The sequence below is a fragment of the Camellia sinensis genome, chromosome 5 (genome assembly GCF_055761805.1).
Source record: "Camellia sinensis isolate YWXY chromosome 5, ASM5576180v1, whole genome shotgun sequence".
Classification (NCBI taxonomy): Eukaryota; Viridiplantae; Streptophyta; class Magnoliopsida; order Ericales; family Theaceae; genus Camellia; species Camellia sinensis.
The window spans coordinates 65,713,789-65,726,554 of NC_138965.1; the positions used below are offsets into that span (position 1 = coordinate 65,713,789).

A 12,766-nucleotide genomic window follows, 5' to 3' on the forward strand; every position below is an offset into this window, starting at 1 on the left:
AAAATGCATAAAACTTATGTCAAAACTCATAAGATGGAGTAGGTTATCCCTACCTCGAAATGAAGAGACCAAAGGAGAAGATGGTGAAAATCCAAAGTGCTCCAAATCCACAAATTTTAAGATTGAAAGGAAGCCCAAGTCACCCTCTATCTTTCTTACAAAGAGACTAGGCTAGAAACTCACTAGAAGTAGATCAATCCCTAGAGAGAAGGTGTATAGAGAGAGAGAGAGAGAGAGAGGACGGATCTAGGGTTTTGAAGATAAAAGAGATGAAAAAGTGAAGTGTAATCCCGCTGCTGTCTACTGATATAACACAGGCTTGCTCGAGCGAAGGTGTGGTCGCTCGAGCGACCAGACACAAGGAACCCTCCGTAGACGCGCCCGCGTGGGGGCCTTCGCTACTACAGTTCGGACTCAATTTTTGTCACGGTTCTTAATCTTGAACCAAAGAGTCCAAATCTGGCAAATCGTTTTGAGAAACAGATTTTTTTTTTGAAAAGAAGTGCCAAACATGGACTGCTTTGCCAGATACAGAGTCGCCACCTAAATATTTTTTTAATGGAGAAATTTAGGAAACACTGACTCGGTGCCGAAGGCCACATGTCCGTCATTACCGGAGTTGTCTCGGCTCGGGAGCTAGGGTACGATTGGGGAAGGTCAGCTATGAGCACCCCCTCTCGCCCGATCCGAAGATCGGCCTCTACTAACCGTGATATCCGTTTTTGAAAACATTATGTGTTCTTATTCCAATTATTAGCCTAGAATTACTATGTTATGCGCGCAGCAAACAAGTATAGACTAGATTGCCTAATTTGGAAACAAGCATTGCATATCCGTTTGTTTTGAAAAGTGCTTTGGAATTTGCTACTCTCAAGTAGGCTAAAACACGGATTTCAATGAGGTTTTCCAACTCAAACAATCCAACCTTCACCCAAAGGCATTCAAACAATTTATCACATAAGCATTTAGCCGCATGGCAAGCATACTGTCATGGCAACACTCACACGCATGCGGGATGCTAAAACATAAATACTTACATCGTACTCCGCGCCAAAACAATAAACTAGTTAGCAAACATGCGTGTCCTAGTTCATGTTGAATTGGCTAATGCAGCACATACAGGATGCAATTAGATAGGCTCGGCTAACCTAAACATGGCATGTGAGATGCAACCAATTGATGCACGTATTCAATTTGGACTTGAAATACAAATGCAGTTAGCATGATGTACCGAGCCCGGTGCATGAAAAGCAAATGTATGAATGCACGCATGCATTGCATAAGGTATGCTAATTTAAACGTGCCCTAAAACTAACCATCATAAGCTGGTAAGTAAAAGGGAAGAAAGAAGTGGGGATTGGAAGACATTCACACACCCACCCACACTTATTACAAATTTTCCCTCGCTCAGAGGGACCAAATAAATAATACAAATTAATTAACTACGCAAGCTAATTAAATATTACAAATTGCCTAACTAATTAATAAACTAATTAAGCTAGGAAAACAGATAAACCGCCTCGGGAGGAGGGCCAAATGCAGCGCATGCCCGGATCTTGCTCGGAAATGCACCGCCATGCATAGGTTGCCTCTGTTTTCCTTCCTTTACTCCTCTGGAGGCTGCCAAAATCTCAGAACTGGTTCCTTGGACACTGAGGAGTGCCACCGGTGGAATGGAACTGTCACCGGCAGTGTGTTATGGCCATCGGCACAAAATGAAGCTGTCGGCAGAGAAGGGATTGCCGGTCGGCACTTGACACTGCCGGTCGGCAAAGTGTTCCTGCAGAATCTGCAATTGACAGCAACAGAGGGCAAGGCAAAGCATGGCAGCACAATTCAAGCATATATGCACCATTCATGTCCCTTATCATGTTTGTGACTCAAAGGGGCATGTGTCTCGATTCTCAGACCACCAATCACGCATTTCCATGCATGATGGCCCAAGTGATCAAGTATGCAACTTTCATGTCAAATGAAATGCAAACCAAACACACAAATCAAGACCCAATTCCTATCACCAAGTCAAGGAACAAGGCATGCATGCAAGATGCAATGCAACCTAGGCATACAAGCTAAGGATGCAACATGGCATGGCAAGGCACTTATGAAAGCATACAAGCATACATGTGGCAATACAAACCGATGAAAAGATGGACTTATACAAGGTTTAGGAAGCTCTAATTAGGCCTAAAACAAGGGCCAAAGTGCTAAAATATGAGGGACCAAATACATACACACATGCACATAATTGAGAGCCAACACTTAAGCACAAATGGGGCAACTCTCAAACACATTTGAAAGAAGGTAATCATGGACATATAGCATGCAACATAAGCATTAAAAATCATGTTAAAACATGGTGCCAAACCAAGCAATAAATCAAGCCAAGCATGCAACAAATGGCCTAAGTGTTCAAAGCAAACCAATGGAGTATTGAACTACACTTAGCAAGACCAAACATGGTATGAACTTATTGACCAAAACAGAGTTTTAGGACATTAAGACAAGGCCTAAGGATCACTTAGATGGCATCCAAATGACTTAAGTTCAAAGGCATGCACAATGGCCAAAACATGGAGCATACTACACAAGCTTTCAAAGCATTAAAGATGCGTCCAAGGTAAACATATAGGCATGCAAATGGGACTGAAATGACATGGTAGATGGTTCCAAATTACCAAATCAATACAAAAATGTCATGCTATACATTCACATGCTTAAGGCCAACAAGCCAAAATGCAAAAGGGCTATATGATGCATGCCAAATCCAACCCAAACAACTATGGACAGACCTAAAACATGGCAAAATATGCACAAAAGCTTCACAAGACCAAACCTAAAACATGCTCTAACAAGGGCTAACAACCTAAGGCACATTGAGGCAATAACATGGCATTACATGGTAGGTATGCTAAGCATGCATGGTGTACCAAAACCATGAAAAAATAGAGGCATAATATGACATATTAAGCACAAAAAACAACTAAGGCATGGTCAACATGAAGCCTAGCTAGGTGCTCTCTCAAGAGGCTCAAGATTTCAGTGGTGAAGAGGCCTAAACACCAAAGTCTCGAAACTAGCACAAAATAGCACAAAATGAGGCCTTTCAAGGCCTAAGAGGGGTCAAACACCCTCAAACTACAAAACACCCTTAATAAACAATCAAGAGGGCTAAAAAACAGAACTTTTTTGTGTTATACAATAAGCACGAAAACAGCTCTAAGATAGGTAGAAAATCAATGCCAAAATGGGGAATATAAAGTCAAAATTGTTACCCTTGAAGACTTCTTCAACAATGGTGCTCCAATGGCCCTCTTTGGCTTGAATCCAACACCAAAACACTAAAACCAGTCCTTTAGAACCTCAGTAGCTATAGGAAGGTGAAACACTATGTGTTTGTGTGCAATAGTAAGACACAAGCACACTTTAACACACACAAGAGGGAAAAAGAGAGAGATAATGTGTATCAAACCCTAACCCTAGAACTCAAACCATGAAAATGGCTGTCTAAGCTCTCTAAAATATCTCAAGTGTCTAACCCTTGCAACAAGAGAGAGCCCCTCTCTTTATAGAACTTCTTGTCTTGTAAAGCTTACAAGACAAGCTTCATAAGAGGGAGATCCCTCCATACACGTGTATGGAGGGGAGCAAAAAGCAAGACAGCTGTCTTAAAATATCTGCAAAAGCAGATGCACAGTAGTCGGCCGGCCAAAAATGCCATTTTGGCAAAAAAGAGTGTCGACCGGCAACAAAAGGTGCCGACCTGCAACAAAAAGTGCCGACCGGCAACAAATAGTGCCGATGGCAGCAAAAGCCAGCCGGTGACCTCTAACCACTGCCGGTGGTGTGTGGGGATGCCTCTCAAGGCATTCCCTGCCCTTCTAAGGCAAAAAGCAAGTGTTTGGTGCAAAACCAGACACTAAACAGTCAAGTTCGGAGATCCTGAGGCAAGGCGCGCGAGCCGAGACCTCCGGGAACTCCAAACGAACACAAACATGGATAATCACCGAGTGTTCAAACGGTGACGTCCAAGTCTTGAGGACGGTCAAAAATGGGGTGTCTACACCCTCGCTCGAGTGTAGAGAGCCTCGCTCGAGCCAACAACTCGAAGCTTCAGGTCTGCAACCCAGAAGCACGCTCGAGCGACAGAATGCTCGCTCGAGCGAAGAAACCCAAAACATACAGCTCGCTCGCTCGAGCCAAGAAATGCAACTCTCAGGTCAAAATGAGATGCAGACGCACGCTCAAGCGCAAGACTTCTAGCTCGATCCACCAGACACAAAACACACTTTATCTCCATGATTGAAGACGCCTTCATAAGTATTAGAGAGAGGAGTTGAGGGATAACAACAAATAAAAAATAAAATAAAATAGGGGAATTAATAAATCAGTGTTTTTTCCCTGAAGAAATTACTAACTCATGGAAAAGTCATTTTAATTAGTAAAATTTGTAAAGTTTATCACTAATTTGAAATTGTTTTTACAACTATACACTGAACTGTTAATTCCCCCCTAAAACTATCCATTTTATGAAAGAAAATAACAAAAAATAAAAAAAGAAACAGAGATACACATAGTATTGAACCCAACTCTACACTTTCTCTTAGAAAAAAATAGCAAATTAAAACTACAAAAGGATACACATCAGATGCCTCATAAGCTTCTACATAAATCTCAGGTTTATATAAATAAAATAAAAAAACCAGCAAAAAAAAAAAATGAAAGCAATTTAGGATTTTAGAGAGAAGATATGATGAAGGACAAAAGGAAAGAAGGGATCAAAAGAGAACACAAAATCAAACCAAACTTCCACTTAACACTTGCTAATTTACTTCTTGGGAGGAGGGAAAAAAAAAACCAGACACAAAAACGAAAAAACAAGAACGAACAAAAAAAGGGAAAAATTCAAAAGAAAGCAATCAGAAAATCAAATAATAATTGGAAAAAAAAACTAGTAACAAAAATGAACAAAACCAAAACTATTTTTCCTTCAAAAGTTGAACAAGAAAGAACCAAAAATGGGGGGAAAAATCAAAAGAAAGAACAATAAAAAAATCAAATAATAAACGAAAAAAACTAGCAAAAATGAACAAAACCAAAACCATGTTTCCTTCAAAAGTAGAACAAGAAAGAAAAATTAAAAATGAGGAACAAAAACGAAACCAATTTCACAAGATTCAAAGATTTCAACTTTTACCAACTCACATTGAAGCAAAAAAAAAAAAAAAAAAAACCTAATTCCACAACATAAAAAACTAATTTTGTCAGTTCTTAATCAAAACCCTACCTTTCCAATTGAAATCCCCAATGATTTTTTTCCTCTGAGATCCCCGAATTAAAACCCTAGTTTGAATCTCCAAACTTGATTTAAGGGAGGAAGTGTTATTCTTCGCTGAGTCTCTCATCCCCTTCCTTTCTCTTCGTCTTCTATGCAGTGGTTGATGCGGAAAATCAACTGATCTATCTCTATTTCAGGTCGATAATGCCAAAAACAAACTGATCTTACTCGGTTGAAGCTCAAAGCTTAAACTTCAATGGTGGCCAAAGAGAGATAGAGTGACGACTGGGTGAGAGGGAAGGAGAGAGTAGTGAGATTGGGGTAGAATATTGAAGGGTTTTTTTATTTTTATTTTTTTTTATTTTTATCCTAAGAGATTACAGAGAGTTTGGGAAAATGGGGAAAGAGGGAGAGTGAGAGGGAGGTTTGGCGCGAATTTAGGAATTACCATTTGCAACGATGTAAGGCCCATCGCGAATGAATGAGCAAAAAAATAAACTTTTGCGACAGATTGCCAAAAGAGCGTCGCAAAAAATAAAAATAAAAATAAGGCTAGAAAAATTTTGTAACGTTTAACGTACCGTCGTATATAACCATACTTTTTGCCAATGGCTTAGTTTTTCCGTCGCAAAAAAAATAATCTTGAGACGTCATTAACTGCCATCGCAAAAGCTTGCTTTTTGCGATGGCATTTAAACCGTCACAAATTGTTCCGTGTCCAATGCCCCTTTTTCTAGTAGTGAATGAAAGATCATGGTAAAATTTTTTTTTTTTTTTTTTTTTTTTTTTTTGTTGTCTTGGCCTACATATCAAACACCGGTCAAATGGGATTCTTGCACATTAATGAACATATACACAAAAGGTCTTAAAGAACTTTTATATAGATAAAGCTCTTCCTTTGAGTACTCATATGGTTGTTCAATCACTTGATATAAAAAAGGATCTTTTTCGACCTCACGAAAATAATGAAGAACTCCTTGGTATTGAAGTCCCATATCTTAGTACAATTGGTGCTTTCTTGTATCTTGCAAATTGTATCAGGCCTGATATTGCATTTGCTATCAATTTATTAGCAAGATATAGTTTTGCACCAACCCAAAGGAATTGGAATGGAGTGAAACAAATATTACAATATCTTCATGGAACAACTGATATGGGTTTATTTTATTCAAATGAATCAAAGCCGCAAATAATTAGATATGCAGATGTTGTATATCTCTTTGATCCACATAAAGCCAGATCACAAACAAGATACATTTTTTTCTATGGAAATACTGCTATATCTTGGCAATCAATAAAACAAACATTGACTGCTACTTCTTCAAATCACTTAGAGACACTTGCAATTCATGAAGCAAGTTGATAATATATTTGGCTTGGATCAATGATCCATCATATTCAAGAAAGATGTGGATTATCTTTAACCAAAGATAGTTCAACCATATTATATGAGGATAATACTGCATGTATCACACAGATCAAAGGATGTTATATCAAGAGTGACAAGACTAAACACATTTCATCAAAATTCTTTTACACACATGAGCTTCAGAAGAATGGTGATATTGATGTTCAACATATATGCTCAAGTGATAATTTGGCAGATCTATTTACTAAAGCACTACCGACTGCAACATTCAAGAAGCTGGTGCATAATATTGGGATGCGTCGGCATAAAGACATATTATGTAACATTGAGGGGGAGTCATCTATATAAGCAGATTTATAGATTGTACTCTTTTACCTTTGTCTGGGTTTTTCTTAGCAAGGTTTTAATAAGGCAATCTAAACATATCCATGCCATTATATGGTATATAAGAATATTGTACTCTTTTTCCTTCATCAAAGGTTTTTTTCCACTGGGTTTTCCTTGGTAAGGTTTTAATAAGACATATTCTTAATATATGGTTATCCAAGGGGGAGTGTTGTATAACATGTGGATAACTACTATCAAAAGAAAAAGTTTTTGGATAACCACTATCAAAAGCAAAAGTATTTTTAATTCATGGTGGTTGGTGAAAATCTCCCAAGGTGGCTTCGTAATTTATACAATCCCATGCATTGGACCAATTGCAAGCTATCGTGCATTGGTTGATATGCTTATAAAAGCAAACCTATATGCATTGTAATAGAGAACATCTATCAGAAAGGAGAAGAGAGAAAAAATTCTTATTTGGCTCCTTGTTTTCTAGTATTCTCCCTTATTTCCATCTATTATTTGTTGGCTTTTTCTTCCTTATTTTATAATACTTCTTATAAACTTCTATAATTATTTGAATATTATTTGCTATGCTTAAGTTCATAATGCTTTGCAAAGTGGTCCAATTAAAAATTCACATAAGAAATCAATCAATTTTTTAGGCAAAATCTATTTGTTTCTAACAAAAGTTTCTTCTTATTTTTTTTAATATAACTAGTTAGGCACCACACATTATGTGCGTGGAGTAATATTGTATGTATATTTTTAGAAATGTGTATGTTATATATAATTTATAAAAGTTATAATCAACGAGTTTTTGAACTATTAAAAAAATTAAGTTATAACTAATATTGCAATAAATATACATGATTAGATCCAAAATATCCAAACAAGAATGGATTCAAAATGATGTTATTGCATGGATCGAATTTATAAATTTTCCCATTTTCATTCATTACATAATGTTTACTTGAAAACTCGTTCTAAATTCTTACGTTGTAAATAGCTAGTTACGAAGATCTGATTATAGGTCATTAAATAATAAAATAATTATTTCAAGTATGAGTAGGATGTTGTTCATATTTTTATAGTTATGGTTCATTGTAGCATGTACTGTTTATGAAAGTTGAAGAAGCAAGGATATTGATTTTGTAATTTAAAAACATAAAAGTATATTATGTATATAGAACATATATTTTTAACAATAGTTGTATTTTAATGAGTTGTATGTGTCCATACAATTCTCTAGATCGTGTGTAACTATATCCTTGTCTTTCACGATGAACGATGTCTTGAATTTGCTCGACAATATACGGTCATCGTATTGGAAGTTGCCATGTTTCCCTTTGATATGGTTGCAAAAAATGTTTGCTGCGAAGTTTCCTTCTCTACGGATGAATGTTACGTTGCAACCTTGGATTATTTTTCGTCACTTTCAAATATTGCTGATGAGTTTCCATAAGTTGATAAACTAATTTCTTTGTGTGCCCTGAAGAATTGTTTTAATTAAAAAAAAATTATCATCTTTTGTCCAAATTTTTCTCCATCTGTTTTCTTCTGCAATTTGCAAACCTTTACGTAAAGCTGGTTGTAGACACCCTATTTTGACCGCCCCTAAGACTTGGGAGCCTCAATCCGAACACTCGATGATGAAAGTTACATTATGTAAATTGTTCGAATCTTCAGCAAAAGAATTCGGTTTCAAGCTTCAAACCCAAGCCTTCCACCCTATTTGGACCAAAACCCTTTTTTTAGCCTGACCACTCAATGAGCAGCGGGGCCGTACAAAATATTGGCCAACCAGCTATGTTTAGTGACAACAGATATTTTGAGACAGCCAACTATCCCCATGACCATGCCTTGCACTAGCTGTCTCATTATAGATATTTCCGACGTGAGAAGGTGTTTTTCTATAAATACAAGGCCTCCCCTAAGGGTTTGGAGTTGGAAAATTTTGCCAAGAGCCAAAGACTTGCCAAACACTCTTCCTTCATCTCTTGCAATATACATACACTATACATACACTTCCTAAGCCTAAACTTGAGGCCTCTTACTGAGATTCTTGAATACAAATTTTAGCTCTTGAGAGTGTTCAACTTGTGGTTTGTGAACTAAAAGAACATCCTCTCTTTAAAGGGTAATCTTTGATATGATACCCTAAATGTTTAATTAAATATCACAAATATATATATATATATATATATTTACATATTTGGAGTGTATATTAAATAGTTGATAAAGTGAAATGTTAAAAAAAAAAAATGGGATATACACGGCCTATCATCACCCTAGCACAGAGGGTGGTGAATATGCATATTTAGCTAGGATAAGCACCTGGATAAGTCATTTAGGGAAGCAGCAGATGGCAAATGGTTTGAGTGACACGTGGTGGCAAAACTTACCACATGACTGTGCACATTACCACTATAAATAGTGAGTCACTGAGCTTCAGAAAGGAACAAGAAAGAGATACATAGATACAAAACAAGTACAACATACTAGTAAGCAATAATAGAGAAGTAAAGGCTGAGGGTCAATAATAAGGTGAGTAATATTATACCTTGAGTCACCATAATATATTTTACAAATGTTTTGAATTACTACGAATTATTTTATATACTTTATGTTTTATGGTTATATTAATGTTTCAATTACGTGGATTATTTTCTGAACTCTATTTGCTTAAATTGAAACCCATGGATATATTTGTTTAAATTTTAGAAAATATTTGACAATGATTTTATAAACATTTGTTTTGAATAAGTACTACCACGGAGGTCCTATGCCTTGGGGGACTTAAGTAATTACTGGCCCTCTGAATTGTCACTTTAGTGGCCCTCTGACAGTCTCATGCCTTGGGGGACTCAAATTGTAACGCCCTCAAAAAAATACATAAAACCCAACATTCTTTACATGCATTGACATAAGAGAATAAAGCATATTTCTATTTATCAGAGTATTGATTACAGATGTATTACATGTTGACAACAAAAGTAAATGTCCTATTGGCTTACAACTTTCCAAGTCAACACTTGGGTACAACAAAAGAAGAGTACTAACTCTTTATACAAAGTAAGCCCTTGGCTCGATTTACATGCAATACATAAAAGATAATACAAAAAGTCTTTCAGCCTCTAGCCTCCCAAGTTACGTCCTTGGAGGCAGCATACCATCTGTACCTGAAAATGATGTCCCATATATGGTGAGCCACAGCCCAGTAGAGATATACTAAACCAAATATGAACAATGACTAAAACAATAGCATTTGATAGATGGTTAACACTTATAAACTAATTTACAACATCATCCAATTCCATGACATAAAGTCCATGTTTCATTTCATAATTCTTTACTTATCCAAATTATTCCATGGATATGGCTCAGGACTTGGCCAAACAGTTAAGTGAGACCACATCTCACATTAAAACATTACCCTGATTCACAATTTAAATGAGTCTACGACTCACAATTTAAACACTTCCATACTTCAAATAATACACATATTCGCTGTATTAACACTTCCATTTAATACACATATTTGCTGTATTAATACTTCCATCTGATACACATATTTGCTGTATCATTGGAGTCCATCTCCTATCTCCTCCCAAATAACATCCGGTGTAAACCGTGGAGTACATCCCCTATCTCCTCCTAAATCGTGGAGTACATCCCCTATCTCCTCCCACACAACACAATGCATATAAACGTTTATCATATACATGTTCAATCAATACACAACTTTGATGTATTATTCCAACCGTCATATACAATGTGATTAGTTTCAGTTTTCCCTAATCAACATGCAATGTCTATAACAATCAAGACTATCCTCCACCGATAGCCCAAAGCAGTTATTTCTAAACAGATAATAAATGCATCAAACAGATATAATCTCAACATTTCCATAGGTGAGTAATAAATTAATCCAACTACACCATTCAATCCCATAATTTCCCAATTTCATGGATTTTAACTCAATTCCGTATTTTCCCAAATTAATTATACCAATTAATTTATCACAATGATTAGGGCATTTCTCCCCTTTTATCACAAATCAACCCTAAGATTCAATTTTCTCAATTTGACACTAATAATGCCATTTTTCAAGTCTTACATACACATGGAGTTTAATATATGAAAAACCCCCTTTTATCAAATTACAAATCAAACCCTAACTTTTCTCAAAATTACCCAACACCACCAACTACTGATATATATATATATATATAGAGAGAGGACGGATCTAGGGTTTTGAAGATAAAAGAGATGAAAAAGTGAAGTGTAATCCCGCTGTTGTTTACTGATATAACACAGGCTTGCTCGAGCGAAGGTATGGTCGCTCGAGTGGCCAGACACAAGGAACCCTCGCTTGAGCGTAGAAAGCCTCGCTCGAGCCAACAATTCGAAGCTTCAGGTCTATAACCCAGAAACACGCTCGAGCGACAGAATGCTCGCTCGAGCGAAGAAACCCAAAACATACAGCTCGCTCGCTCGAGCCAAGAAATGTAACTCTCGGGTCAAAATGAGACGCAGACGCACGCTCGAGTGCAAGACTTCTAGCTTAAGCCACCAGACACAAAACTCAACTCTCGCTCGAGCGAAGGGACCCTGGCTCAAGCGAAGGATCTAAAACAAAGAGCTCGCTCGAGTGACAAAAGTCTCGCTCGAGCGAAGGACCAAAATTCTGGGCAGCAACCATTTGCTCCCAATCACACCCAACCTATAACAATCCTGCCCAAAACATCCTATAACTCAATTACAAAGTATTGAAGGACGGAAACAAGATATAAACTATAACTGACATCCACGGAACCAAGTCCGGATACAACAACCAAAGAAGGAAGAACCGGGATCGCTATATAAATAACCTTTGGCCCTCGGATTAGTCACTTCGTAACCCTCTGTCTGTGATGGATCCATTGACCCTCTGTTCTGTTCTGTACCGTGGTTATAATTATTTTGTTTATATGATTTTGGGTTATATGTATGCTATTAAAAAATAATTTATTCAAACCAAACTATTCATCGTTTATCCTAAATAATTGTCCATGGTGATTTTTATACCCCCATGCTCTCAGTATAATATTTCTCACTCTGCCATGTGCTTATAGCTGTTAAAACCCCTTTCAGGTGAAGAAATTTAAAGAATGATGGTTTTACCCTGTGGATCAAAACCTCAAATTTGATATGGATATTATGTTTTTTTTTTTTTTCGGTAATCATTATCTGACTGATGTTACACCGTTACATAAATAATAATTTCTATGTACACTTCAGATATTTATCTACATCTTTTATTTTAATCCGTTGCATTATTTAATTTAATTACTTGGAATTAATCTAAGAAATTTTAGGATTAGCTAGTTACGAATCCAGCCCTCGTCACTGGACATTTGAGCTTTTATACCATTTTTTCTTTCTCTTTTCTTTGCTTTTTCACACTGTTTTTTAGAGTTTTTAAGCTTAAAAATGTGATTTTAAGTCACAAAAAAGAGGAGGGGTTAGCCACCATTCCTTAGGCTTGTTGGTTGTTTGAAACCTCTTGACTTTAGTTCATTTTTCCTCACTTTTTCCACCTCAAAAACTCAAATTTTAGCACTGTTTTGTGTTGTTTTAGTGCTATTTTGTGTGTTAAATTATGCTTTAAATCCTATAGATGCGTTGTTGTAAGTCCTCGTGGATATAGCTTTCAATCCATTTGAGTTGATAGTCTTTTCTTTAATTTTTTTATAGCTTTCATGCATGTTCATATCATTATAATCACCCACTTTCCATTAGCACTCTGC

General features: G+C 36.7%; 1 protein-coding gene across 1 annotated transcript; it reads left to right on the forward strand.

The window, feature by feature from the left end:
• The first annotated feature begins 6,188 nt into the window (after nucleotides 1-6,188).
• On the forward strand, nucleotides 6,189-6,641 carry LOC145791460 (secreted RxLR effector protein 161-like). Its single transcript, XM_082871811.1, has one exon. The coding sequence runs from the start codon at nucleotides 6,189-6,191 to the stop codon at nucleotides 6,639-6,641; it is 453 nt and encodes a 150-aa protein (XP_082727937.1).
• The last annotated feature ends 6,125 nt before the right edge of the window (nucleotides 6,642-12,766 follow it).

What these genes read in the sequence shown, in the direction of transcription:
- LOC145791460 (XM_082871811.1), top strand. Translation starts at nt 6,189, where the DNA reads ATGGTTGTTCAATCACTTGATATAAAAAAGGATCTTTTTCGACCTCAC.